The 26,730-nt window shown below is 42.4% G+C and overlaps 1 protein-coding gene across 18 annotated transcripts in view; it reads left to right on the top strand.

Moving 5' to 3' along the window:
• snap91 (synaptosome associated protein 91) overlaps positions 1-26,730 on the top strand; it is a 153,710-nt gene that overhangs the window by 80,120 nt on the left and 46,860 nt on the right. For 8 of the 18 annotated variants that reach the window (XM_033021011.1, XM_033021009.1, XM_033021013.1 and 5 more), the window contains 4 exons: positions 152-252; positions 2,839-2,853; positions 2,996-3,157; positions 22,107-22,229. In XM_033021011.1, coding sequence (XP_032876902.1) covers positions 152-252; positions 2,839-2,853; positions 2,996-3,157; positions 22,107-22,229 — 401 coding nt within the window. The remainder of the gene's footprint in view (positions 1-151; positions 253-2,838; positions 2,854-2,995; positions 3,158-22,106; positions 22,230-26,730) is intronic. The other 10 variants (XM_033021016.1, XM_033021021.1, XM_033021020.1 and 7 more) reach the window with 3 other exon arrangements.

Genomic DNA, 26,730 nt, shown 5'->3' with positions numbered 1-26,730 from the left:
GCTGCCAATTTTAGTGTCCTGGCAGCTCCAATTTGGCCAGAATTAACATTAGTAGCTTGTACTGCAAATTCTGGGTACAAACATTTTTATTCTTCAATGTATATGTTGGTTTTCTATGGCTGCAAATCTAAATTACAAACTTTAATTACAGTGCATCCAAATTGTCCAATGATCTTCTTGATCTACAGCCAGATTATACATCTGTAGTTCAGTCAACAGCAGCAGCGAACCCACCAGCCAGTGCCTGGGGAGGTGAGAATATTTTGTTATAAAAATATTCATAATCCACAGATTAAAATATCCTGCAATGCATCTTCTATGGTTTCTGCAGCATTGTCAAATGGAATAGAATTTTATTATCAAAGTACAATGAGCATATCAAACGCTTGACCAAAGATGAAATTGAGCCAATTCTGCATGGAATTCAAGGTCAAATCCAAAGGCTGGATGATACCGAATGCTGTGGTTTCTGCTTTCCTTTTGATGTTATGTAGTTGATGTTTGGAGAATTATTTTACATTGGATTATTGGGCAAACCTTTTAAAAATGCTCTTGATACAGTTAAAAAAATCTATTGCAAACTGAGGGAGTAGAATTTTCATTTTGTCATGATAAAATTGACCATCAGAAAAAACATTTGCATGAATTTTCTTCTGATCCATGTATTTATTTCAATAGTTGCTAGGGATCAAATTTGAGTACCTTCAGGTTGTGTGAAATGAAGTAGAAAACATGATGAATCAAGGTTTTTAATTGATTCATTTGGCAATTTAACTGTTGGATGAGGGAGGGAATAGGAAAACAAATTATTTATGGCTCTCAATGCATCAAGACCATTTTGTCAACTTCGGGAGCATTTTGATTTAGAAGCAGCAAATGAGTTTTGGAACAACAGTAAATCCTCATTATAACGGACCTCTTTATACTGGATTTCTGTTATAGCGGACAGTGTGGCGCAACAGTAATAGGACACCACTGTCTCTTTAAGAACAGAACACTGCACTGGCCATGGAAATTAACTCAGTCAACACTTGTGCAATAATAAAGGACAAAGTGCTGTAGTAACTCAACAAGTCAGGCAGCAATTCTGGAGATAGGTGACGTTTCGAGTCGAGACCCACCATTAGATCGTGCCGACCGCCACGAGGCTGAAACCTGCAGCTGTGCCGGGAGATGCAGCACCAATGTTCACCGCCTCTGAGGCCGCCGCCAACCTGCTCCACCACGCCAGTCGCTTCCAGACCAGTCCTGCCAACTTTCACTGCCAGGCCAAGCTGGGCTGCTAACGCCTTCCAGGCGTCATGCCAACCCAGGCGGCTGACACCACCCCATGGCTTGCACTGTCTCACCGGCTACTTTCAGGCCAGACCAGCTTCCAGGCTGGATCAACTGCCAGCCCACACAGCTTTCTCTGCGGCTTCCAGGCCGGGCCTGCCACCACCACCGCTGACCTTTACCTGCATTCTGACTGCCCGTAGGCCATGACCAGTGACTTTGCTCTTCTTCTTGCGTATGGCGTGCACAGCCTATAGTTGTAGGACAACTTGTTCTATTTGATCTTATTTGATTGTGCACGCCAGGTTGATTGCATTCGTTGAAACGGGGTGGACCACGTGAAGGTTGCAATCTCCCATCCCAGTGACTCTGCTGATCCTCTCCTGGCCGGGGCTGTCATCTCATCTGGATTCCAGGCCTGGTTCCAGACCGAGAGAATGAAGAAGGTTTGCGACCAAAACATCACATTTCCATGTTTTTCAGTGATGCTGCCTGACCTGTTGAGTCACTGAAGCACAGCCTTTTATGTATTAACCAGCATCTGCAGTTCTTATTTCTACTACTTGTGCAATGATATTCTACTATTGGAAATCCCTTACTCTGTTGTCGCAGACAATCAGCAATAACGGACACATTTCCCTCCTCCTACGAGGTTTGTTATAATGAGGGGGTTTACTGTATTATTTTGTCTGAGTTATCTTACTCCATATTGCAATCACCTATATTGAGTGTTTCATTTGATGTAGCAAGAGAAGACATAAAAATATTCTGGTGGCAAAGAACTGTATTTTGAGGACTCAAACACCAGCTCAAACTACCAGGCTCATTTCACACCAGCTACACTACCAGGTTCATTCTTTGCCATTTCATAACTGGCGTACTGATCCTCACCAACAGCACGTTTAATCTCTTGGATAGTACTTCATACCATGATCAAGGGATAGCTGTTTATTTTGACTTTCACGTGACTTAAGCACGATGGTTTTGGCAATATTTGTTGATGTTTCCTAAGGAAGGATATGAATTGTTAATATGTTGGCTTCGAATTAGGCCAAAAGATGGAATGTCAATTAATGTTTTATCAAGTAAATGTGTTGTATGATTTGCACTACTTCAAGCTATTTTTTCCAATTTATAATGTGAAAATATTTGAAATTCATTTGGTAAGTAATGTGGAACATCATTTTGGTGAAAACCCGTGTTTGAATTGATTTCTGAAATGTTGCAACTTGCCCTGCCTTGCAGAAATACTGTATTGCCATTTTTGCTATATATTGCCATTGCAATCAGACTGTCAAATAGATGATTTATTGAGCTTTTCCGTTTTTACATTTTGAAATGGCACAAGTGGAATTTTTATATTGAGCTGTCCTTCATAAACTGCCAGAGAAGCAGAATAGTTTAAGGGAAAAAAACAATGTAGTTCTAAAGGTTGCATATTTCATTTTTAAATGAGAATTCCAGATATTCAGTGTGCAATTAGATTAGTTTGTTATAACATACTCTCTATTGAATTGTTTATTTTTGTCTTTAAACACTGCATCTTTGCAATGGATAAAACAGATCTTTTAGGTGAAGGTGAGTAGTTTTAGAACTCATCTAAAAATGTAAAACATTTATCTCAAAATGTCATTGCACATTATTCTCAACAATGGCTTCGAGAGGGTTTTACATATTTTTCTTCCCCCTCCATCACCTTTCCTTGATGCTTGCAATGCAGATTCTTTGGCTTCTCCAGCCCTTCCAAATGCCCCTGAGGCACAACCACCTGACCCATTTGCAGCAGAGGCTTCCTTGAAAACCTCTTCTCCTACAACAGCAGATGCTGCCACCCCTACTGCTGCTGCCTCAGCAACAACCACTGATCTGGATCTTTTTGGAGGTTAGTTTAGGTGTTCTAGCATCTATCGGCACCAAAACTGGTGCCTGCAAGAACGGATAGATAAATCATTTTCACCATTTTGTCTATGCTTGACTATAGCTGAGAGGTGGGTGGTGGGCGTGCAGGGATATTATCTTCCTTTGTACAGATAGGCCAAGGAAACTGGAGAATTGGGTTGCGTTGATCTTGGTATTTGTTAACATTTACTTGATGCAAAGTGATAATATATTAAGTCAATGTAATGACTATAGATTTTTGATACCAGTCAGCATTTTGATCCATATATTGGTTGCCAAATGGAAGATGTATTTCAAACGATTATAGTTTATGACTTGTAGACACAAAATGCTGGAGTAACTCTGGGTCAGGCAGCATCTCTGGAGAGAAGGAATGGGTTTACAGCTTGATCTTGATACGTGCACTGAAAGAGCATTGAGGGAAATCTAATTGGCAGAGTGACAGCCTAATCATTTTAGTACATAATACAATATCCAAATAGTGAAATAAGAGCACTGAACTAATCTCGCAGCACAAGTGAAGATGAAAACTGAGTTGATGCTTCGTGTTCACTAGGAGTAAACACACATCTTGTTGGTTATTGTGTGAGGTAGCACAACCAAGCCTAGACGTGTCAGGTATTTTCACATGTACACTTCCTGTAAAAATTTCAAAGAAATAAGTGACGTTGGTTCTTGTTCCCTTACACAGGTACTTTGAGGTCATACAGACCCAATCACAGATTCCTTCTGAATTTCCAAGCTTGTGTAAGCTTATAATGCAAGTTAATTCCAATTGGCACATTAAAGAGTCTTCCTATAAGCTTGCCAATATGTAAGGTGTCATTTTAATAGACTGGATTATAAGAGTGTAAAGAGATCTTACTGTAATTATATTGGTGTTGGCAAGTCGATATCGGAGCTTAGTTTGATTGTTGGTCTTGTTTTCTAAGACAGAATGCATTTACCATGGAGAGAGTGGTATGAAACTTCACTAAAATGATTCTAGTGAAAAAGGACTAGTTGCACTAGAAGAAATTGGGTAGACCAACCTTGTTGTCTCGACTTTTAAAGAATAATGATGAGTAAAATATTAAGGACTGTAACAAAGTACATATATGAACAGTATTTCCTCAAGACGAGGAGTATAGCAATGTAATCTAAAATGACTGAGAAATAAGTCTGAGAAATATCTTCATGTAGATTTTCTGAAACTTTAAAATTCCCTTTTCATAGAGCTGTCAATGATTGTATTCTGAACATATTGGCAGTTTTTAATCGGCTGTATCATATTGAATGTACAATGAAATGAATAGCCAATTCATTTTTGTTGACTCTGAATTTTCTGACTTGTATCATGCTAGAATTATTGGTATATATATGTAGATCAGGCTACATTTTGAATAGTGTGAGCAATTTTGAGCACCATATCTGAGGAAGGATGTGCTGGCTCTGAAGAGGGTCCAGAGGAGATTTACAAGAATGATTCCAGGAATGAGTAGGTTAACATATGATGAGTGTTTAATGGCACTGGGCCTATATTTGCTGGAGTTTAGAATGGGAGGGAGAAACTGAAGGGAATCCACATAGGTCAGGAAATAGTGTTAGGTAAACTGTTGGAACTGAAGGCAGATAAATCCCCAGAGCCTGATGGTCTGCATCCCAGAGTACTCCAGGTGGTGGCCCTAGAAATTGTGGATGCGTTGGTGATCATTTTCCAATGTTCTATAGACTCTGGATCAGTTCCAGTGGCCTGGAGGGTAGAGAACGTAACTCCACTTTTTAAGAAAGGAGCGAGAGAGAAAAGGGGGAATTATAGACCAGTTAGCCTTACATCGGTATTGGGGGAAGATGCTTGAGTCGCTTATTAAAGATGTAATGACAGCATATTTGAAAAGCAGTGACAGGATCGGTCAAAGTCAGCATGGATTTATGAAGGGGAAATAATGCTTGATTAATCTTCTGGAATTTTTTGTGGATGTAACAAGTAGAATGGATAAGGGAGAGCCAGTGGATGTGGTGTATCTGGACATTCAAAAAACCTTCGACAAGGTTCTACATGGGAGATTAGTGGGCAAAATTAGAGCACATGCTATTGTGGGTAGGGTATTGACATGGATAGAGAACTAGATGGCAGACAGGAAGCAAAGAGTAGGAATTAACGGGTCCTTAGAACGGCAGGCAGTGACTAGTGGGGTGCCGCAAGGCACGGTGCTGGGACCTCAGTTATTTATAATAGTAAGATTAAACGAGAACTTACCAGTTTGAAGTTTGATCTGTATTTTATGAGCAGTTATGATGAGGGATTACGTGAAGAAGACCCCGTCCAGGCGCACATGCGTCAATCTTCAAAGCAGCGGTGTGAAATCACAGATGATAATTTACCAAAGCACAATAGTAAGCTACGTGAGACAAACATAACTTTCAGTTGATCTTTATGAGGGTGGGAGCGGAGGGCACGTAATCCCTCATCGTAACTCCTCATAAAATAAAGATCAAACTTCAAACTGGTAAATTCTCGTTTAATCTTACTATTTTACAATACAATACAATACAATACCTTTTATTGTCATTTGAACCTCACATGAGGTTCAAACGAAATTTGGTTTCTGCAGCCATACAAAAAAAGAACCAAGACACACACCAACACAATTCAATTCACATAAACATCCATCACAGTGAGTCTCCTCCTCACTGTGATGGAAGGCAAAACTTAAACATATCTCTCCCCTCTCCCCCCCATGTCAGAGTCAAAGACAGAGTCAAAGCCTCCGGCGGGCGATGTTAAATGTCCCGCAGCCATTAAAGCCACGCCGACTTCGTGACTTCGGAGTCACGTGAGTGACTACGTGAAGATTTCAAAGCTCTGTGATTTCATGCCGTAGATTCAAATCCAGGCGTCTCACTGCATTGATTGACTCTAAATGAGTGAAAACAATCAATAATACACAACCATAACATGAATGTAATCAGTTAATGATTTTTTATTTATCATAACAAAAATTTCTGTCCCCTTTTTATCGCAGAGGAACATTTAATACTGAATCCAAAACAGCACCACCAAATGCCCCAGGGTCTGCTATTTCTTTATGTTAATACTTGTGATACTTGCCCATCCTGCGGCCACGAGGATATGGTCTATTGGAACGTCCAAATCCTTGACCGCCGATGTTGCTGCCGCCCTGGTGGAATGAGATTTAAATTTGTCAGTATCAATCCCTGCATTAACCAGCACCTGCTTCAGCCACCTCGAGATAGTCTGTACTGACACTTTCTAATGTGGATTTTTATGGCCAATAAACAATGCTGATTCTGCACCTCTTAAGTGGTCTCAATGTAACATCTTAAATGTGCCACTATGTCTTGGATCCGTAGGATATGCTGCAAAGACCAATTTACACCCCGTGACTCCTGGTCTGCTCTGTTTGAGTAAATCATAGACATAGAATGTAATTGCATCTGCTGTCATTACCATTCTATCTATACGTAAATTATGTAATGTCTGTACTATTTGTGCTGAAACTAATGCCATTAGCATGACTAACTTCATGGTAATTTTGTCTAAAGACAAAGCTGAAACGGGACTCCATTCCCAAAGTAACATCAGCATATCCCTCACATTCCAGATTTCTGTATATCTGGGTCTAGGAGGCTTGGAATTGAAAATTCCCTTCATGTACCTACAGACCAAAGGGTGTGATCCTAGAATCTGTTGTTCTGACGCTCTCCATAAGTATGCAGAGAGGGCACTCCTTGCAGTATTGATCGCACTATAACTTAAATTGAAATCAAAATAGAGTGTTGACAGAAACTCTAAAACATCTGAGATGTCTGCAGTGTGGTATGAAATATTCTGCCTTGAGCAAAACACCTCCCATTTCTTTATGTAAGAAATGTACTGCTTCTGGGTACTATCCCTCCCGGCTGCTGCAATTACATCCATAGTGCGATCTGATACTCCTCTTCTGAGATATGGCCTTTTTAGAATCTGCAAATCAATACGATCATGTAAAGGATGAAAATCACCAGATACAGGGTGCACAAGTAGGTTTTCTTGTCTTGGAATACCCATAAGAGGTTTTGTGACCATTTGTAGCACTAGTGGGTACCATGGTTGTGTAGGCCAATCTGGGACCACCAACACTCCTAAAGCAGAATCCTGCTTGATCTTTTGTAGACACCTACTAATGAGACAAAAGGGAGGAAATGCATATAAAAACATTCCACCCCAATTTAGCGAGAATACATTCACCGCTGTTGCACCTGGATCTGGCTGCCATGAAACATATTTAGGCAATTGGTGGTTCAGTCTAGATGCAAACAAGTCAATTTCTGGCATTCCAAATTTTGCAACCATTTTATTAAAAATGTCACGATTTAACATCCATTCCGTATTGTCATTAAATTTTCGTGACCTGGTGTCTGCAATTATATTGAATCTACCTGGTAGGTGGGTTGCCGAAAGCCAAATGTTTCGAATAATACACCATTGCCAGATAACGTTTGCCAATCTATCACAAGATTCGGACTTGATTCCACCCATGTGATTGACATATGCTACAGCCGTAGTGTTGTCAATCTGAATCTGCGCATGCAGATTTTGCACATTAGAGCAATAAGCTTTAAGCCCATAAAATGTACCTAACAATTCTAGGTAATTGATTCCATGTGCTTCGAGCAAAGGTACCTCTTCCACATTCCATCTCCATGGACGACAGATGGCACAATGGGCTAAGTGTTCGGCAGGCGACCGGAAGGTAGCCGGTTCGAATCCCGCTTGGAGTGCATACTGTCGTTGTGTCCTTGGGCAAGACACTTCACTCACCTTTGCCTGTGTGAATGTGTGTGAGTGATTGGTGGTGGTCGGAGGGGCCGTAGGCGCAGATTAGCAGCCACGCTTCCGTCAGTCTGCCCCAGGGCAGCTGTGGCTACAGAAGTAGCTCACCACCACCGAGTGTGACTGAGGAGTGTATGAATAATGCGATGTAAAGCGCCTTGAGTATTCTAGAAAGGTGCTATATAAATCCCATCCATTATTATTATTATTACCTCCACAGCTGGTAATGGTATCAGTAGCGCCCCAACCTAGCGTACTTGCATCAGTCTGTAGAATGATAGCAGGTGTTTCAACCAGAATTTTCCTGGAAGCATATGAGACACTCTTAATCTACCATTGTATATCCGCAATTGTTGCTACTGGTAATTGCATGGGCCTATCAAAATGCCCCGAATGTCTCTTCAATGTCTGTACCTTTGCTCGCTGCTGTTGCTGATAATGCAGTGGACCGAACTGCACAGCTGGAAATGAAGCGATTAGTTTGCCAAGTAAGCTCGCCACTTGCCTAATTGATGGTTGATGCTCTGTAATGAGTTTGCTACAACCCTCAATTAACTGCAGCTTTTTATCCTTGGGTAAAGTCACTATCATGTGTTCTGAATTAATAGTGAACCCCAAGTAATTAATTGTTTTATTTGGAGACAACATAGATTTATCTGGATGTATTACAAAACCCAGCCTCTCAAATGTGAGCTTGACTTCTGACACTGATGCTTCTGTTGTAGCTCGAGTTTCACCCACAATTAAAATATCATCCAAATAATAATAATAATATAATAATACATTTTATTTATGGGCGCCTTTCAAGAGTCTCAAGGACACCTTAAAAAAATTTAGCAGGTAGAGGAAAAACATGTAAGGGGAATGAAATAAATAGTAGAGACATGAATAGTACACAAAGTAAAGACAGAATTCAGTACAAAACACAATATGAGGCAATTAATGCACAGATGAAAAGGGAGGGGGACGTGGGGCTAAGGATAGGCAGAGGTGAAGAGATTGGTCTTGAGGCGGGACTGGAAGATGGTGAGGGACACGGAATTGCGAATCAGTTGGGGGAGGGAGTTCCAGAGCCTGGGAGCTGCCCTGGAGAAGGCTCTGTCCCCAAAACTGCGGAGGTTGGACTTGTGGATGGAGAGGAGACCGCTGATGTGGATCTGAGGGACCGTGAGGGTTGGTAGGGGGAGAGGAGGTCAGTGAGATATGGGGGGGGCCAGATGGTGGAGGGCTTTGTAGGTGAGGATCAGGATTTTGTAGTTGATCCGGTGGGAGATGGGAAGCCAGTGAAGTTGTTTGAGGACTGGAGTGATGTGATGCCAGGATTTGGTGTGTGTAATGAGTCGGGCGGCTGCGTTCTGGACCAGTTGGAGTCGGTTGATGTAGGTGGAGCTGATGCCAAGGAGAAGTGAGTTGCAGTAGTCCAGTCGGGAGGAGATGAAGGCATGGATGAGTCTTTCAGCAGCGGGAGGTGTGAGAGAGGGTCTGAGTTTGGCGATGTTGCGGAGATGAAAGAAGGAGGTTTTAATGACATGGCGGATGTGAGGCTCAAGGGAGAGGGTGGAATCAAAGATCACGCCAAGGTTGTGGGCCTGGGGAGATGGGGAGACAGTGGTGCCGTCGATGGTGAGAGTGGGGTTATTGATTTTGCTGAGTGTGGCTTTGGAGCCTATGAGGAGGAATTCTGTCTTATCGCTGTTGGCTGTGGATGCAAAGTCAGTGGATATATTTAAGGCAAAGATGGATACTGTTGTTTCTTGATTAGTATGGATGTCAGAGGTTATGGGGAGAAGGCAGGTGGATTTGGAAAGATTGGGCTTATCATTCTAGATTCCAGAGAATACAAGAAGGGATCTTATAGAAACATGTAAAATTATAAAAGGACTGGACAAACTAAATGCAGGAAAAATGTTCACAATGTTGGGGGAGTCCAGAACCAGGGGCCACAGTCTAAGAATAAAGGGGAGGCCATTTAAAACTGAGATGAGAGAAAACTTCTTCACCCAGATAATTGTGAATTTATGGAGTTCTCAGAAGGCAGTGGAGGCCAATTCACTGGATGGATTTAAAAGAGAGCCTTCTGTGACAGAGAGCTATTGGGGCTAGCGGAATCAAGGGGTATGGGGAGAAGGCAGGCACGGGTTACTGATTGTGGATGATCAACCATGATCACACTGAAAGGTGGTGCTGGCTCGAAGGACCGAATGGCCTCCTCCTGCACCTATTTTCTGTGTTTCTATGTTTTTAATGGGGTTAGGAGGGAGAGATAGATCAGCCATGATTGAATGGCGGAGTAGACTTGATAAGCCGAATGGTCTAAATCTACTCCTATCACTTATGATCTTATGATTAACATTAGTCCATTGTTGTAGTTTGATAATTGCAGTTGATTCTTTCCCAAGTAAGTCCAGCTTCCTATTGAGTTCAATAGCTTGCCCAAAAGAATGATTATATTTGTACTTAATGACATTTCATTCCATTCTTGTACAGACTAAATATCTGGAAATGTCATCCAATGATAACCAATGCAAGTGGGACCAAATTTTTCTCAACATGTCAATATCATGCCACATTTTATGATGGCTCAATTAAGTGCTTTTTGTGGAAAAAATACATGCAGTGAAATACATACTATAAAAATGGATTGTCAATCTTTACAGCAGTCCTGACTTCTAGGTTAAAACCAACGTATTTGCAGTTTTATTCTTAAATCTGCAAAGCTATGACTACATCAAAAATAAAACCATGGCTCAAATTGAATTGTAAGCTGAAAAAGTAAGACATTCTCGTGTTCTGTCAATGGTGTTGCAATAATATTACTCTTAATACATAGCATACCAATTATTGCCATACAAGTACATGGCAAATGAAACTTACTCTGTGCTTTACTGAATATGCATGTGCATGGGATTATGTGCTACAGTTTGAGCCCACGCTAATCATAATTTGGCTCTATCCATTCAATTAACACTCTTGATCAGCTGGTGCGGTCAGGTTCTACATCCCAACATGCTGAATGGAACTCTTGAGATCAAAATTGACACAGGGCCAAAGGTGATGAAAGCATGATTCTTGAGATTTCTTATATGCATCTTTGCTTGATAGAGACCACAGTATCAAACCAGAAACTGATACCATGATTACCAGTAATGGAATGCAGTGAGTTTAGGAAACCAATTGGCCAGAAATGGAATTATGCAGTTGTCAGTGTGTGGGTATGGTTGTAACATTTGAACGGATTACAAAGATGAGGAACACCAAGGACGTGGAGGGATTTGAATGTGTTCACTGCCTTAAGATAAAGCCATTGGTGGGTTCGGAGCCAATCTAGTCATGGTTGAAGGCTTGGTACAAGTTTAGGTAATGGTGTGGCGTGGCGATAAGCTCGATATGAAGGTGAGGAGCCGGGTATTTCGGGAGGAATTTTATTAGTTCTCTTGTCCAGTCGGGTCTGCAAGAGAGCGATCGCGCCTAAACCCCTGCCCTTTATACTTGTAGCTAAGGGCTGCCCCCAGACTAGTCCATTTCCATGCCGAGGGGTTCGATAGTGGAATGGCCCGACCCTTGGGAGCCGCCACAGGACCCCCCCCCCCCCCAGAACAGGAGGCACAAAACACACCAGCGGGCGTACAATCCGACCGCACCAGTTGGTCAATGTCTAAATGTGCCAACTTTAACCGGTCAATCGACACGGCCTCCAGGGCGCAGCTGTCACTCCCTCCACAGCTGCCCTGCCCAACCGGAGGAAATCGGGCGCTGCCGGAGTGACGGCCAGCGCGCGGAAGTCATCCCGGCGCGCAATCCACAGCGCGTCAGCGCGCCTGCCGAGGGCCCGGGGGTCGGCGAACGAGGCGTCGGTGAGCTGCAGGCGGATGTCAGCCGGCAGCAGATGCAGGTAAATATACTCAAACATGAGGCATGGCATGTGCCCATCCAGGTGCACGACCATCTTATTAATGTGGCATGATGGCCGCCGGTCGCCTAGGCCTTCTATATGAAGGAGCCTGGCAGCCCATTCCATCCGGCTGAGCCCGTAAACCTGGAGCAGGAGCTCCTTAAGGCCGAGGCATTTCTCGGCGGCCGGGGGGTCTTCGAGGAACTGAGTGACTTCTCCGGCCGTGTCCTGGTCGAGGGCCCCCTCTGGCTTTTGACTCCATTATGACACCAATGGAGCATCAGGGGCACCAATGTGGCGCGGCGATAAGCCCAAAATGAATACGAGGAGTAGATGGTAGATGTCATGAGTCTCAGGGGTACTTTCAAAGAAACAGCAAGTTGCTGCAGTTTATGTTGCAAATACAGTGCCCTCCATAATGTTTAGGAAAAAGACCCATCATTTATTTATTTGCTTCTGTACTCCACAAATTGAGATTTGTAATAGAAAAAAATAATATGTGGTTAAAGTACACATTGTCAGATTTTAATAAAGGCCAATTTTATACATTTGGTTTCACCATGGAGAAATTACAGCATGTCGTCGTCCCCATTTCAGGGCACCATAATGTTTGGGACACAGCAATGCCATGTAAATGAAAGTAGTCATATTTAGTATTTTGTTGCATATCCTTTACATGCAATGACTGCTTGAAGTCTGCGATTCATGGACATCACCAATTGCTGGATGTCTTCGGTGATGCTCTGCCAGGCCTGTATTGCAGCCATCTTTAGCTTATGCTTTTTTGGGGGGAGAGTCCCCTTCAGTTTTTCCTTCTGCACATAAAAGGCATGCTCAATTGGGTTCAGATCGGATGATTGACGGCCACTCAAGATTTAACAATTTTTTAGCTTTGAAAAACTCCTTTGTTGCTTTAGCAGTATGTTTGCGATCATTGTCTTGCTGTAGAATGAACCGCCGTTCAATGAGTTTTGAGGCATTTGTTTGGGCTTGTGCAGATAGGATGTGTCTATACACTTCAGAATTCATTATGCTACTACCATCAGCAGTTGTATCATCAATGAAGATAAGTGAGCCAGTACCTTCAGCAGCCATACATGCCCAGGCCGTAACACCCCCACCACCGTGTTTCACAGATGAGGTGGTATGCTTTGGATCTTGGCCAGTTCCTTCTCTCCTCCATACTTTGCTCTTGCCATCACTCTGATATAAGTTAATCTTTGTCTTATCTGTCCACAAGAACTTTTTCCAGAACTGTGGCTGCTCTTTTAAGTACATCTTGGCAAACTGTAACCTGGCCATCCTATTTTTGCGGCTAACCAGTGGTTTGTATCTTGTAGTGTAGCCTCTGTATTTCTGTTCATGAAGTCTTCTGCGGACAGTGGTCATTGACACATCCACACCTGACTCCTGAAGAGTGTTTTTGATCTGTGAGACAAGTGTTTAGGGGTTTTGACTTTATTATAGAGAGAATACTTCTGTCATCAGCTGTGGATGTCTTCCTTGGCCTGTCAGTCCCTTTGTGATTAGTAAGCTCACCAGTGCTCTCTTTCTTCTTAATGACGTTTCAAACAGTTGATTTTGGTAAGCCTAAAGTTTGGCTGATGTCTCTAACAGTTTTATTCTTCTTTCTCAGCCTCATAATGGCTTCTTTAACTCATTGGCACAACTTTGGTCCTCATGTTGATAAACAGCAATAAAAGTTTCCAAAGGTGATGGAAAGACTGGAGGAAAGAATAGATGCTGAGAGCTCTCTTGTACCTGCATTAAGGAGGCTGTGAAGCCATGTGTCCCAAACATTCTGGTGCCCTGAAATGGGGGGACTATCTATAAACACACTGACATTTTTACATGTATAAAAATGACAATGTGCACTTTAACTACATGGTTTTATTTCTATTACAAATCTCAAATTGTGGAATACAGAGGCAAATAAATAAATGATGGGTCTTTGACCCAAACATTATGGAGGACAGTGTAGGAGAAAGAGTTGGGGGAATCAGAACATGAGTTACTCTATGCAGGAGACCCAGATTTTATTTTATATCCGTAACCAGTATTTGTAGTTCAACACAGTGGTGACACACACTGAATATTGATGGTGTAAGATTTTACAATCGTATTAATATTAGTTATCAATAAATGGTTGTTAAACACTCCTCAATGTTTATTATATGGAACCTGTGTGGCACAAATGTGTACCACTTGTTTAATTGTGTCTTTATTGTTGTGGTGTTGAATTTAGCTACCAATTCCTTAATTGAGAAGTTATGAATGAAACAATCCCGGAGGAAGATGTTTGAGCCTTGAATGCTGCCCGATCTATAAATGCAGTTATATTCTGGGGCTGACGAGATTTGATTCAATTAACCACTACCAAGACAACTCCAGGCTATGGAAAGATTTTCCCCTCTATTCCCAGTGACCAGTTTTACCAAAGCTCCTTGCTGCCACATTGGATCAAGTGTTTCCTTGATCTCTATGATACTTAGCCTGCCTTGCCTCGTGGAATTTGGCTCTTGTTGCAATGTGGTCTGAAACTTTAATTGCATACATTTTCACCTGTTATTTTTTAATATCACAAAATTGGCTGAAGATTGTTGTTGATGTTTGTAGGTACTTGCACTTGCGTCCACGTGCACTTGCGACCAAATAAGTGTTCAGATTTTATTTTGATCATTGTTTGCAACTGCCACTTTGCCATTGTTCATGGTGGGAAATGTATTGGTTTTTATGGTTAAATCGTTCACACCTTACAAATGGATATGCAGAGCTTTGATTTGATGTGGTGTTGGGATCACTTGGTTCAGTACAACATGACTTTTCAATAGATGTCGTATAATGATGAACTAAAGTTGATATTAGATGTTGATATTAGTTTAAATGGTAGTCTTGGGATTGATTTGGTGAGGTTCAAGCAGATAGTTGCGGAGGAAACGGGTAAGGATTTAAAAGCTGCTGCTTGACACCTTTGGAGAGAGGATGATTGGATTTTGTTTGGTAATTTGCAATCACATGGACATAAGAACTGCAGATGCTGGAATCATGCATAAACACAGTGCTGGATAACTCAGCGGGTCAGGGAGCATCTCTGAAGGACGTGGATAAGTGCTGTTTCGGGATGAGACCCTTCCAACTGTTGTAGTGGTGACAGAAAGCTGGAAAAGAGAAGGGGGAGGGGGGGAGACGATGCTTAGCAAGTGATAGTTTGTAGATCTGCTCTACTTATATATTAACCAATACTAACACACAAATGCTACACACCACTATTATCTATAATCCAGTCCGGGTTTTTATCATACCGGCACCATTCATACTAACGGCTCCTGACAAGCTGCCAGTCGTGATGCAGACACAGTGATGCCAACATGCTGTGTAACTTTATTATATGCCAATAAACCTGTTGGATCTTTACTTTGAGTATGTGTCAGTTGCTCTACATGGTGTCAGAGTGACCGGACCCATTCCATGCCTAGTTTATCGGGTTTTATTTTGTTTTATTTCCCCAGTATTTTTTTCTCCCACTTTCATTATGGCTCACACGTTTAAGAAGCCTGACTCCCTGGTTTTCGAAGCCGACCTTAATGAACGTTGGCAAATTTTTGAAAGAGATTTTAACGTCTATATTCGGGCTGCCCATCGTGGAGCGCCTCACGATCATATAGCTGCTGTGTTTCTCAATGTCGCGGGCTCAGAAGCTATTCAACGAGCTGAACGGTTCAACTATGCCCCGGCTGTATTGGATGACAACAATGTGGAGATCACCCCTGCGGAGTCTATGTACGATCTGGTTTGTTTAATCAACAAGTTCAGACAACTGTGTGAACTTCGGACTAATTTGGTGATGGAACGCAACAAGTGTTTTCAAAGAAACCAGCTCCCTGGCGAGCCAGTCGAGGCTTACATAAGTACCATAAAGCACATTGTCAGTCGGTGCCGTTTCGGGGATCTGTACGATGAGCTTGTCCGCGACACATTCTTGAGTGGCATCCAGAACGATAAAGTGAGAAGTGAACTGCTACAGGATGCTGATCTAACTCTCATCGGGGGAGAGAATGGCTGCCGTATTGCTGAAGTTACTGACTCATACCCGCCTCGCAGGGCCGGGTCCATATTCCTCGTACCATGTGAATGTTGCCAACCCGTTCTACCATGTTCAACGCCTGCCATCAGAAGTGAAGCAGCCTGGCAGGTTTCTCGATAAATGTAATAATTGTGGTGTTCACACTCCGCTGTCCGTGAGCAGTGCCCTGCCTACGGGAAAGTTTGCCACTACTGTAAACGAAAAAATCACTTTATTTGATGCTGTCGTGCCTGCAGAGATCGTACAGAACCCAAGCAGTCAGTGCACCTTCCCCAGCAAGATGGTTCCCACAGCATACTCGATCGAGACCAAGCTGTGCCGTCTCCCTGTGGGAAAGCTTCTGAACCTGACATTTCCAGTCTAAACATACATTCTCTGTCTGAAACTTCATGTAAACTTCACGATCCCGAGGTCATGTTTCGGATCAACAGCACTACTGCTGTGGCAAAAATTGACACTGGAGCTCGTTGTAATGTCATGTCCTTATCTGAGTTCTCCAAGGCCAGGGATGCAGAAGCTATTGTAAACACCAAAGCTTTGTTAATTCCCTTCGGAGGGGGAGAGGTTCACCCAGTTGGAAGGGTTGACCTGCAGTGCCACCTAGCAACACATGTGCACAAGCTGAATTTTTTCATTGTCCCAGGAAAAGTGACAACTTTACTTGGCATCAATGCCTGCCAGGACTAGGTAAGCTTTGGAGAAGAGGTGCACCAACTTTCCCCTGCCCAAGAACAGTTTCTCGCTCAGTACAAGGAACTTTTTGACAGCAAACTACCCCACAAGTATTCTATTGTAACTGACCCCAACGTACTGCCCGTTGTTCGAGCCCCTCATAGAATTCCGCATGCTATGAGCGAAGCCATACAGAACGAACTTCAAAGAATGGAATCGCTGGGCGTCATCGCTGCAGTTACCGACCTGTCGGACTGGGTCTCAACCATGGTAGTGGCTTCCAAGAAAAACATAGACAAAATACGAATCTGTATTAACCCCAGAGATTTGAATACTGCAATCAAGCGTCCGCATTGTCCGATGCGCACAGTAGAAGAGGTTGCAGCACACTTGGGCAAAGCAACTGAGTTCTCCATTTTAGATGCCATAGCTCATTCTGGCAAATCCTAGATCACAAATCGTCTGAACTGATCACATTTGGCACACCTTTTGGCCGCTACAAGTTTATGTGAATGCCCTTCGGCATCAACTCTGCTAGTGAAGTTTTCCAGCGCACGATGGAACAGCTGTTTGCAGGTTACCCTTGTGCCATTATTATCGATGATATCCTCGTTGCTGGCCGTGATATGTCCGAGCACGACGGCAATTTAAAGAAAGTACTGGATCGTGTCAACTACAGGCAGTGGTTTTCGCCTGTGAGCAATTCAAAGACTATATTTTTGGAAAGACTGTGAATGTTGAAACAGACCACCAGCCCCTAATCGGCATCTAGAACAAGCCGATCCATGCTGCTTCTGCCCAACTGCAGCGGATGATGATGCAGCTTCAAAGGTACGATGTTAAACTTGTTTACAAACCAGGCAAAGACATGCACCTAGCCAACACTTTATCCAGAGCCCCACGCAAGACCTGCGAGCAACAACTGTCAGACAACGACACGTACATTGTGATGTTGGTGTCCTACCTTCCCACTGAATGGCTGGACGACTTGGCTGCGCAGACAGCAGTCGATAACACCCTACAGTCCCTGTCCTCGATCATCCGGCATGGCTGGCCGGATAAGCAACACAGGGTACCAGTTGCTATTCGCCCGTACTTCCTGCTTCAGGATGAGCTTGTGCTCCAGGACGGTGTGATTGTCAAGGGACACAAGCCGGTCATTCCAACTGCCTTACGGGACAAATACTTTGAGTCTGTCCACGGGGGACATCCCGGTATCGAGGCAACTATTCTTCGAGCTAAGAGCTTGTTTTTCTGGCCCGGAATGATCAAGTTCGTACAGGAGAAGGTGGAAACTTGCGCGATCTGCAACAGCCTGGTGCCCCATCAACCCAAGCAGCCGCTTCTTTCCCACCCAGTTCCTGCCTTGCCATGGTCCACATTGGCAACTGACATTTTCGAATGGCCTGGTAAGCAATACCTGGTTCTTGTTGACTCGTACTCGGGCTGGTTTGAGATTGACCTGCTTCCCAGCTCCACTTCAGCGATAGTGGTTCAAAAGCTAGCGCGCCACTTTTCGGTTCACGGGGCGCCCTCGAAACTCCTGCCTGACAACGGAAGCCAGTCCACCAGCCAGTGTTTCAAGGATTTTGCCCAACGATGGGATTTTCGTCACATTACCAGCAGTCCCGAGTTCCCTCAATCAAACGGGCTGGCCGAACGGGCGGTCTGGAGCGCCAAACAGGTGATGTCAAGGTCACATTTGACAAAATCTGATGTTTTCTTGGACTTGCTCAACTTAAGAAACATTGCCCGCGACCCAGTGCTCGGGTCTTCTGCCCAACGTCACATGTCAAGGCAGACCTGTACCACGCTGCCCGTACCCAAGCAACAACTGCAGCCACAAGTTCGCAAGCCATCGGTAATTAACGCATAGCTTCAGCACAAGCGCGAGAAGGGGGTGCCGTTGAGTATGGCAGCCTTGCCTGCAGCTGTTCGTCCTTTCATTCCTTTTAAAAAATTTTAGTCTGTCAAAGTTTTGTTTTGGAGATCTTTTAGACATTTAATGTGGGGGAAAGGGGGAAACAGTTTTTCCCAGTCACTACCTGGTCGAGGATGCGTCTGTCCTCCAAGCTGTATCCTCGCGTCCTACCATCTGGATTGGCGCAGCCTTTCCTGCCGGAGACCAGCCAGAGCTTCAGCTTCAGCAACGGCGCAGCACTGAAGTACCATTGCGGAGCGGGCGATGCCTTACTAAGGTCGCCGTGTTGGAGCTCCGGAGTGCTGGGACTGCCGACTCTAACATTGTGGAGCTGTGGTCTGCGGAGCTTCCACCCGCGGGCGGCGCTGACTTTAACACCGCGGAGCCTGGGATCTTTCATCGCGGATTTACGTGTGGAGCTCCACCCAGCTCGGCCTGTGGACTTCGGGAGCCGCGGTCTCCGGTAGGAAGCGGCCGATTCGGAACTCCAAGCCGCTGAGAGTGTTCTTCCAACAACGGAGTTCCATCATCCGGGCGAGAGGGCCTGAACATCGGGCCACCATAACAGCGACAGCTGAGGCCTCAATAGGCTCTGACCACGGGTGAACAAAGAATAAGATGACTGAAATTTCATTGCCTTCCCTCACAGTGGGAAACGCTGATTCTGCCGTGTGGGGATGTTCATGTTAAATTCTATCGTGTGTTGTGTTCTTTTTTATTTGTATGGCTGTATGGCAACCCAAATCTCACTGTACCAATTGGTACAATGACAATAAATGTAAACTTGAACTTGAGATCTAGAAACAATCTTATGACAAAACATGCAGGCCACTCAAGCCTCTGGCGAGTGGTCAGGTTATACGACTTCAGGGCCACGGTTGCCTTGGTTTAATCCGCAGCTCTGCACCGGAACCTCTTTCGTACATGGTCGATACAAATGGAGGGACCCACTTGCAAAACCGTCAGCACCTTCTACAAGTGAAGGAACCACAACCCATGATCCCGTATCCAGATGTTCCAGGACTGTTTCATCGAATGACTGATACACTTTCTTCCCGGCCCGACGTCCGTCCACGGAGTCTGCGCCCATCATGTATCCTGCCTTCTCATCACCACGTTCGGTGCCCAGCTCCACCTCACCCGTCTCACGGATCTCCGGTGTTCCAACAGCCCCCAGTCTCTCAGTTTTCGCCGGTGAAGGATGGAGATGCGAGTTTATACTGTACGCATGTGGGTCATATTTGTAAACCTACCCCTAGATACGGGGTCTATGTTTAACCTGCTCCAGCGCTGAAGTAACTCTATTTTTTTTACACACGCCAGTTAAACTTGATTAGTTGTACTTGCATATATATTCATAGTTACGTTATTTTCTTGAGGAAAGATGTAGATCTGCTCTCCTTATATGTTAATCAATACTAGCACACAAATGCTACACACCACTATTATCTATAAACCACTCCGGGATTTACATACCATGCATACTAACGACTCCTGACACAAGCTGCCAGTCGTAATGCAGACACAGTGATGCCAACATGCTGTCTAACTTTATTATATGCCAATAAACCTGTTGGATCTTTACTTTGAGTATGTGTCAGTTGCTCTACATAGTTGTATACAGGTGAGTGGGGGTTTTGATTGGCAGATGGGTGGACAAAGTTGGTTCATCTGTAAATTAGTGAGAAAATGGTTGAGAACAAGCATGGTCAAGCATTTTGTGTCTCCCTTCGATTTAAACCAGCATCTGCAGTTCTTTCCTACAGGTAGACTTTGGATATGTGTGGAAAAGAGAAACATCAGAGTTTATGACTTGGAGGTGGGAAATGTTGGTTTGCTGAGCTATGGATCTGCTTTGGCCTTGACAGCAGAGCAGGGAACCTTAATCTTAAAAACTAAAGTCACTGGGTTCCATGACAATAGTATACCATCCAGTACATAGCGTGCTTTAAGTTGTGTTTTGTCCTTTGCCAATGTCTAGATTGCAGCACTAAACATTGGCCAAAATTGGATCCTATTCTGGAATGTAACCTTAAATTGTTACAACCACTGGAATTGTCCTAAATTTTGGATGCTTAGGAAACTAAAAAAAAAAAATTTATGGAGGTGATTGGGGTTTATTGTAGACCTTGGGAAGCTAAGAGCTGGAGAGGAAATACCATAGAGATTTGTAACAATAGATGAGAACACTGGAGGTGATACTAGATTGAGTGCCAATATGTGTCAGTGAATCTGTTGGCAGTGGGTCAGTGCAACCTGTTGCACATTGGAATATGAACTGTGTAGATTGAAGTGAGTCTAGGCTAATAGGCACAGAACAGCCAAGAGAACATTGAAATAGTTAAACCTAAAGATAACAATGGTATGATTGAGGATTCCAACTGCAAATGAACCACTGAATTATTTGAAGTATGAGGAGAAAGATGCGATGGAGAGTACTGGGTGGTAAACTCAACACGGGGTCATAACATCAATTGCAATCGAAATCAGCTGCTAAAAATGGAGCTGATAGCAAATAGTGAAGTTGATAGATTTGATTTACCCTATGTTTAAGTGAAAAACCATTTTGCTTATTTGATCAGTGAAATAAACTGGTGAGTAAAATGGTCAAAATAGTTGGTGGTATGGTGGAGCTTAAATCTTCTCACGTTCGCATTGATCCTGGTAATTTGAATTATGTCTCAGAGGGCCAGTATGTCATGGTGAAATAGAGATTGAGATCAGGGAAAAAACCTTGAAGAACTTTGGGGACAATAATGCATGAGCAGGATGAGAAGCTACTAAGCTGTTGTCGCTATGACTCGACAGATGTGCAGTTGATGTGGGTAGTGTGGTCAAATGTTGGAATTAATTATCATAGTATGTAGGATGCCATTTGCTTAGGATTGTTTCAGTACTTGGGACATTACTGCACTGAAACTTCCATGTTGGAAGTCAACTTGAGTAATTTGGTGTCCATTCTCATTGGTTTTTTTATTTGAGAGTTAGGAACTTTTCTAGAGCAATATGGCACTTTTGGTTATCACCTTTTGAATGTCTACAACTGCATAGTTGCAAATAATTGTCATCCTTTTTTAAGTAAGCACGAATATAAAGTGGAATGTATAGATTATTATTACTAGTTCCATCAACTGACCTACTTGAAGTTACTGGATTTCAAGGCTCTTAATCAAGGATCTTAATTGTATAAGCACCATCTAAAGGATAGATCCATTCCCTGTTAGTTATTTTGATGTAATGTTATATCGATCTACGGATCTAAGTCACAAGCAAGCATAAGGATCCATTACATAAAATACGCATAATGGGGTATTTTTTTCTGTTTATCCTAATTGTCTTAAAGATAATGCCAAACCTTTCCAGGTGATTTCTTGTGTGATTTCTAAAAAAAGATCTCTAGTTTTTAATGTGTATGTACTGTAATGGGGATCTTTGATATGCCTTTAGCTTACAGACTTGTGACTTGTTTCTTGCTCTACATATCCCTGTCTTTTTTTTGCTTTTCCTTTCTTTTTCTGTTGTGAATGGTGTTGGTAATGCATCTTAGATGCATTTGCAGCTTCTCCTACTGAAGAATCAACAACATCTGAAGGGGCAGGAGCAGCAGCAGCCCCTGTAACAACAGCAGCAGCAGCAGCAGCAGCAGCGCTTGATGCATGTGCTGGAACTGGTGGGTCTCATTAGTTTACTTGCGGTTGTCAGTGAACTTGTGTAGGACTTTTTTTAAATGGCAAAGTTCTAAGACTTGTCAACATTTTAATTACTTCTTTTTCAATTAGTAAAAGCTATGTTGTGTTGTGCACTTCCTTAAAACATTTTCTTTAGTCTTTAGATCTAAAGATGCTTCCCTGAACTGTTTTCAGAAGTTCTTACGATGTTGTTTTATCACATAAATTCATAAAACTATTTCACTTCACAGGTTTAAGAATAATATGAAATGTTTTTATATTCAAGACGCTATTATTTCCTGGACTGCTTTTTTCCCCCCAATTTCTCCTCTTTCCTCCCTATACATCAATATCCCCCCCACATCTCTAAAACTCCATTCACTTGTTTCCTGTCATGCATCCTCTTACAGCTAACTGGGAACTTAGTACAGTTTGAATACATACAATTTGGCAAGTGATCCACTAACGCTCTAACTGGTGAAAGCAACTCCTTTCAAATTTGAAGTGCACATTTCTATCAATGAACACAATCTTTGGGCATGCCACCATATTTAGTAAAATGCTAAAAGTATATTAAGTTATGCATGTAGCCCTGAATTTTCGAGCTTCTAGTTTGCATCACTTTGGCATGATGTTGACAAAACAGGAATGGCATAAATGTTCTTTTTTTGGTCATAACAACATAACAACACAACACCATAAATGGTCATTTATGCCATCTCTGCAAGAAGTTCCTTGTTCTCAAGTTTAAGAGAACTGGTATAAATTAAGGCACCTTGCTTTCATCCCCTCTTTCCCACACTACCCATGCCATCCCATGAGTTTTAACAAGACTGCAGATTAGGATTATGAATCTCTCTATATCTAGTTAGGATACCTTGCACAATATAACTACTTGATCTTTTCTGTGAGGTTGCTGAATTATTAGAGATGGAAATGTTCCCAGGTTTTCTTTCTATCATTCAAACTTAAATCTAATTGTAATGACAATTAATTTGATTTAAAAAGACACAAAGTGCTGGAGTAACTCAGTGGGTCAGGTAACATCTCTGAAGAACATAGGTGACATTTTGGGTCGGGACCCTACTTCGGTTAACTTGACTTGATAGTCAATTAAACCTAGACAGTTACCTGGCATTTCCTTATATGTTTATTGAATATATTCAACAAAATTTTTATGGAAGATTTCTAGGCCAGAAAAGAACTTGGTGCTTTCTAACATTTTCAGTTACATTACTCATGTTGCATGAATTAAGAAGTGATATTTTACTTACAGGTCCCAGTGTTGAGTCATTGCTCAGATAAACTTCTCACCATCTTAGGTATTTAAACACCAGAATAGTGATCTGGGGTAGTCTATTATTGGATGCAAAGTTCATTGGCAATTTGCCCAACCAGTTAAAGAAATGTCCTCTGAGATTAACTTACATTTATAAAGCATAGTTTACATTGGCATTGAATTTGCATTTGGTGTTATAGCATAGGAGATTACTGGTGATCTTGAAGCTCTCCATTCTGATTTAGCCATTGTTAGTGAGAACTTGCTGGTGTAAAATCTGGTTCAAAAGAAATTGTTAGCATCAGGTAGCTGAGGTTTCATCAGCTGATTGATCAGCCAGTAATGTTAACATTTGCTGCCATATAAATATTTAAGTAATATTATACAGTGCTGAATATTGGTGTGCATATTTACATTCCCTTTATTTCCATATAATATTTATCAAGGAATTATACTTGAATTTTAACACCAGAAATTACCCGAGTAGTAATTATGTCTTCAACACAAAGTCTTGCAATTTGTGCAACAATTATAAAATTTTCTAGATTTTTGCAGTAATAAAATTGGTGTGAATTTAAAACAATTCATTTCCTTTTACCATTTAAAAAAAAGCTGCAAACAATGGCCTTCTCTATGGAAAAGGAAAATTAATCGCTACTTAATCACTCATAACTTGGAATTTACTTATTGAATTGTGTGTTACAAGTTATGTAAATGTCAAGCAAAGACTTGCAGTTCAGCAACTTTTTACCATGTGTTTTAAATAATGCTTTATTTTGTCATCCAACACTAGAGGGAGTTAATTCATAGGATCACAATTCATACTTGGTAACCAAGATATCACAAGGTTTTGGTTGCTGTAATTTACAGGCTATTTATGACATAATTTCCAATTTTAAATCAATAACTGTACTTACAAATTGGCTGCAAAACACAAATGACATGGTCATGAAAGCAACAAACCGTTTTAATATGCAGGGTTTTAGGAGGTCAACTTTGCAAAGGTTACAGACGGTAAAAAGTCTGACATCAGTGATGACATAGTATTTTTTACAAAGGTAATTTATGTGATATTAAAAAAACATGTAATTCCAAGGTTACCCAAGAAGGGATTAGTTAATGGGATATACAGGGGCTAGGAGTGTGGACAGAAAGTAATTGGAAGGTGTCACATTGAGTCGATTGGAATGCATGTGACAAGCAAGTTCAGGATTAATGCGATCACTTTGACTAAATTTAAGTTTTTGGGAAATGGCAGGGTACTGGGAAACACCTTAAGAATAATCAAGTCTGAAGATGATGGCCTTTTGGATAGCGGAAACTCAGGTGGATGTAAAGAAACTATGTTTAAATTGTTAATGGCCTTTGTGATAAGAAGATACTTGTTCTTCACTGTTGGCAAACTGTTTCCTATTTGAAAAAGATGTAATCAATGAAGGAATATTTGGCAGATACCTTTGTCATGTATCCAGCTTGCTCTTCTTTAGGGCAGGTTTTTCCCCCCTCAGAAATCGTGCCTAAAATGGTTGAATTCAATCTATTTAATTTCCATCCAATGCAAGCAAATGTCCTATGTTCACATTAATATGCAAGTGATTGGAACCTGTGCACTTATAATTTATAATCCTAAAATACTTTTAATGTTTTCATGAACACCCCAGGTGGATTCTCCCCCCCCCCCCCCCATAAAATTCTCTAACCAACTGCTATCATTGTACATTCTAACCCACTTTTTACAGTTTGCTGCTGGCCTCCCCCTTTTTCCCTTTACACTGAAACCTACTCGTACAAAATGCATTATTTCAGCTTAATGGTGTTCAACTTGTCCATCAGCATTTCTGTTATTGTCCCAAATTGAATTGAATTGGCCCATAATTAAATACATTTGATTAGCCAAGTATGTATGCATACAAGGAATTTGCCTTGGTGCTGTGCTCGCTAAGTAACAACACATAGAAACATAGACATAGAAACATAGAAAATAGGTGCAGGAGTAGGCCATTCGGCCCTTCGAGCCTGCACCGCCATTCAATATGATCATGGCTGATCATCCAACTCAGTATCCTGTACCTGCCTTATCTCCATACCCCCTGATCCCTTTAGCCACAAGGGCCACGTCTAACTCCCTCTTAAATATAGCCAATGAATTGGCCTCAACTACCTTCTGTGGCAGAGAATTCCAGAGATTCACCACTCTCTGTGTGAAAAATGTTTTTCTCATCTCGGTCCAAAAAGATTTCCCCCTTATCCTTAAACTGTGACCCCTTGTTCTGGACTTCCCCAACATCGGGAACAATCTTCCTGCATCTAGCCTGTCCAACCCCTTAAGAATTTTGTACGTTTCTATAAGATCCCCCCTCAAACTTCTAAATTCTAGCGAGTACAAGCCGAGCCTATCCCGTCTTTCTTCATATGAAAGTCCTGACATCCCAGGAATCGGTCTGGTGAACCTTCTCTGTACTCCCTCTACGGCAAGAATGTCTTTCCTCAGATTAGGAGACCAAAACTGTACGGAATACTCCAGGTGTGGTCTCACCAAGACCCTGTACAACTGCAGTAAAACCTCCCTGCTCCTATACTCAAATCCTTTTGTTATGAATGCTAACATGCCATTTGCTTTCTTCACTGCCTGCTGCACCTGCATGCCTACTTTCAATGACTGGTGTACCATGACACCCAGGTCTCGTTGCATCTCCCCTTTTCCTAATCGGCCACCATTCAGATAATAGTCTACTTTCCTGTTCTTGCCACTAAAGTGGATAACCTCACATTTACCCACATTATTGTGCATCTGCCATGCATTTGCCCACTCACCCAGCCTATCCAAGTCACCTTGCGGCCTCCTAGCATCCTCCTCACAGCTAACACTGCCCCCCACCTTAGTGTCATCCGCAAACTTGGAGATGTTGCATTCAATTCCCTCGTCCAAATCATTAATATATATTGTAAATAGCTGGGGTCCCAGCACTGAGCCTCGCGGTACCCCACTAGTCACTGCCTGCCATTGTGAAAAGGACCCGTTTACTCCTACTCTTTGCTTCCTGTTTGCCAGCCAGTTCCCTATCCACATCAATACTGAACCCCCAATACCATGTGCTTTAAGTTTGTATACTAATCTCTTATGTGGGACCTTGTCGAAAGCCTTCTGAAAGTCCAGATATAACACATCCATTGGTTCTCCCTTATCCACTCTACTAGTTACATCCTCGAAAAATTCTATGAGA

Source organism: Amblyraja radiata, chromosome 5 (assembly GCF_010909765.2).
Source record: "Amblyraja radiata isolate CabotCenter1 chromosome 5, sAmbRad1.1.pri, whole genome shotgun sequence".
Taxonomy (NCBI): Eukaryota; Metazoa; Chordata; class Chondrichthyes; order Rajiformes; family Rajidae; genus Amblyraja; species Amblyraja radiata.
The sequence above is the reverse complement of the archived record's forward strand: the minus strand, read 5'-3'. Positions and strand labels throughout refer to the sequence as shown.